The following is a 3,422-nucleotide window of genomic DNA, read 5'->3' on the forward strand; positions in this document are numbered from 1 at the left end:
GCGATCTGCTCCAGTCTGACAACATGTTGGTAGGTCTCATCCAGGAACTGTTTCTTCTCTGCTGTCAGCTGTTTCATTTCTGTTTTCAGATTTTCCAAAAGGCTCAACTTTTCCTCACTTTCTGTTTTGTTCTTCTCATACTTCAGTTTCATTTCTTCCATAGTTTCTTTCGCTTTCTTTGTCTTGGTCACATATCTCCACTTTTCTCTCACATGAGCTGATGCAGGACACTTCCCAGTACAAATAGTACAGCGTCCTCCATTCATGACCACACACTGTTCAGGTTTCCAGGCCTTTCTGCGTGGATAGTGACAGTTCTCCTCACAGACTGTACAGCAGACAGCTGCTTGATAAAAAAACAACGTCCACCTCCCACCATCAGTGGGTTTTTTTTCTTTGTAGACCTCATTAACTTCTACAGTGAACTCCTCATTTGTTCTTCATCTCTTCATGTTTCTTCAGAGCTTCTTGAATATGTTTGATTTCTGTCTGTTTCAGTTCAGTCAGTTTTAGTTTGTCTTGTATGTTTTGGATGCAGTCTGTCAGTTTGATTCGTTCATTCATAACTTCCACAGTTTGTTCCAGTTTCTGAGGTGCAGTTTTCCCCAGAAATGCTGTGAACTCTCTCATTCCTCTCTCTGAAATCTCATCAGCATCTTTCAAGAATTTTTCTTCCTCTGTTCGGTCTTCATGCTGGCAGTTATCAAACAGGAAGTAAACGGGCTCATTCTTGTCATTTTTGGCACATTTCACTTTTGCAGCTTTAAGAGCTTCAAGAGCATTTTTTGGTCTTCTGCCATTTGAGTGTGTGATGAGAGCTACAATATTTTTCTCCAGGTCTTTTCCAAACAGAGACATCACTGAATTAAAGCTGGACATTGGTTGGTCACTCAGTCGATTATCTGTCGCCTTCATCACCAGACCCACCGCATGAATCTCATGACTTTCAATTTCTGATTGAAACAACTCCAATAATTTGTGATTAATGCTGTCATCACACAAGATCCCTCTGGTGTCTCCATATCCAGGAGTATCGATGATGGTCAGAGAGCAGGGCAGAGTTTCACCTTCATAACCAAAGATCTCGTACACGATCACATCTGAGGTCTGACTTTCTGTCTGACTCTTCTTCTCCTCCTCTACGATCTGAAACCAGACTTCATCCTCAAACTTCACTCCCATGCTGTAGTTGAGCAGAGCATTGATCAGAGTAGATCTTCCTGTTCCTGTTTCACCCACAAGTAAGATGGTTTTATTGATCTTGTTCACATTTTTCTCACCAACAGTCATTCCGGTCAGAGTTCCAAACTTCTGTTTCTTTGTTCTCAGCTGGTAGACAGCAGGAGGTCTTGAAGAGATCTGAACACTGTTGGAGATGATGTCCTCGTATCTGGATGATTCAGAATTCCTGTAATTAAAAAGTTTATATTTTTCAACACACGTGCAGATTCTTATCTTGCACTCATTTTACATTAATTTATTGTCTGTGTAAGTTTGTAGAGACAATAAATGGACCAACCAATTCTTTGTTAATAGTGTTTGCAATTACATTATGTGCATCTGTTATTTTCATGGTTATTTATGTAGAATTCCACAAAATTTATTTGTTCATTGTAGTGCCAAACCTACCCTTCCTCCCTTCAATGCTGATTTAAACTAATCTGTCCGTGTGATGGGAGGGGGTAACATGGGCAGTGGTGGTGACACCCTCAATGACGAAATTAAATGCAAGTGACTTGTTTTATGCTCCAGTGATAGTCAGTGGTCAGTGTGCTCTTAAAGGGATGCTTTATACAGGAAACAAATAATCAGTGAAGAGGGGGAATCCAAGCTTAGAACTGCCCATGTTCTCCTTGATCCTCAACCTGTGCCTGAAAAGATGGTGCTTGTTGGCTGTGGTAGCCTGACAATAAAACCTGGATGTATCTATTATCGTGACATTGGGATTTATGGCTCCAATTTCATTGTCCCAACACTCCAGGGCAGAGAGATAAGCTGATCATTGATCATGTCATCAGATCCATAATACAAAGGATGAGGTCTGATGTGAAGTACTGGGAGCTTGTGGGCTCCTGACAAAGCCAAAACTGGATGCTTGTGAGCAAAATTTGGTTTCCAAACTGGCCCCTTATTGCTCTGAGATCAAACATATTCCCAGCTATTTAAATGTGGTAGCTAATGCTCTCCGTAGGGTCACCTTTGTGAAGCCTCTGGGGGAGCAGCTGTTGTGTGACTCTGAGCTGCTGAAGCAGGCTCATGATGATGGCAACTCCTCTCTTTTCTCCTTGATCGAGTGCTAGAATTCTGCTACAAGTCAACAGGCAGCCTCCCTTGCTGATAATCTCACCTCATTGGATCCTGCTGGTCAGGACATACGGCCTTCTGTGTCACTCACTGGCCTTAAGTCAACCCAGCAGAAGGATACAGTAATCTCAAGAGTTGCTCATTATATCAAGAGAAAGTGCAAGCCCTCCAGAACACTGCAATGAGAGTCAGCCGACCCTGAGAATCCTGAAGCAGTGGGATAGGCTGACACTTATGAGTGGGTTTGGCTCACAAAGGATCCTTTGACCAAAGCAAGAGGTTTCAGTTTGTTGTGTCTAGATCTCTGAACGCTGATGCATTATCTGGTGTTTATGACCACACAATGTCACAATGTCACAATGTCAGCCCTATACACTCTTTCTGGCTTTTCAGCTCTTTTTCTGGTATTCAGTTCAATTCAGTTTTATTTTTATAGCATCAAATCACAACAAACAGTTGATTCAAAGTCATTATGCTGACCTTTGAAAGTTAGGTTATTGCCTAGCTCTTGAAGTTATTGGGGGTTGACAAGTCACATACCTCATCATACCATCCCATGGGGAATGGCAGTACAGAAAGGTTACAGCCTAGGCAACATGTTGAGGTCGCTACCCCCTTGCTCCAAACAGAAATGGCCGCCGATGATCCACATTATCACTTTTATCCATAACTGTAGTATTCATGAGTCCACCTTTCTATTTCATGTTTGGAAAGGTTCCTAGACTGCCAGTTGACCTAATGTTCAAGAATCTACTCCACGATGAGACTGCGTGCAACTATGATATAATCACACAGTGCAGACCTGCACTGTGTGATTACTCTGGCTCAAAAGAATGCCGCAGCAGAGCAAAAACATCAGTGTGACCAATACAACACATGGGTGCTGCTGATGAACAAAGCCTCCAGGGGAAAATGGAAGCTTCCTGACAAGTGGGAGCTGATTATCTACACTTTAGTGGGCTAGAAATCTGCTTTGTACATCTATCATATTAAGGATCAGGATGGTTATGAATGTGTAGTTTACCACAATCTGCTGCTCCAGGTCGACTTCTTTGCCCCTGAGTAGAGTTTTGGATGGTGATGGTGCACTTGTGCCCTTGCCTGCCTGTAGTGTGAGC

General features: G+C 42.5%; 1 protein-coding gene across 1 annotated transcript; it reads right to left on the reverse strand.

The window, feature by feature from the left end:
* Nucleotides 1-429: 429 nt before the first annotated feature.
* LOC115776293 (septin-1-like) lies at nucleotides 430-2,956 on the reverse strand. Its single transcript, XM_030723909.1, has 2 exons — nucleotides 2,889-2,956; nucleotides 430-1,408 (listed from the first exon to the last, which is right to left on the reverse strand). Exons 1-2 carry the CDS (start codon nucleotides 2,954-2,956, stop codon nucleotides 430-432), a joined length of 1,047 nt encoding a protein of 348 aa, XP_030579769.1.
* Between the last annotated feature and the right edge of the window lie 466 nt (nucleotides 2,957-3,422).

Source organism: Archocentrus centrarchus, unplaced genomic scaffold (genome assembly GCF_007364275.1).
Source record: "Archocentrus centrarchus isolate MPI-CPG fArcCen1 unplaced genomic scaffold, fArcCen1 scaffold_30_ctg1, whole genome shotgun sequence".
In the NCBI taxonomy this organism is placed as follows: domain Eukaryota; kingdom Metazoa; phylum Chordata; class Actinopteri; order Cichliformes; family Cichlidae; genus Archocentrus; species Archocentrus centrarchus.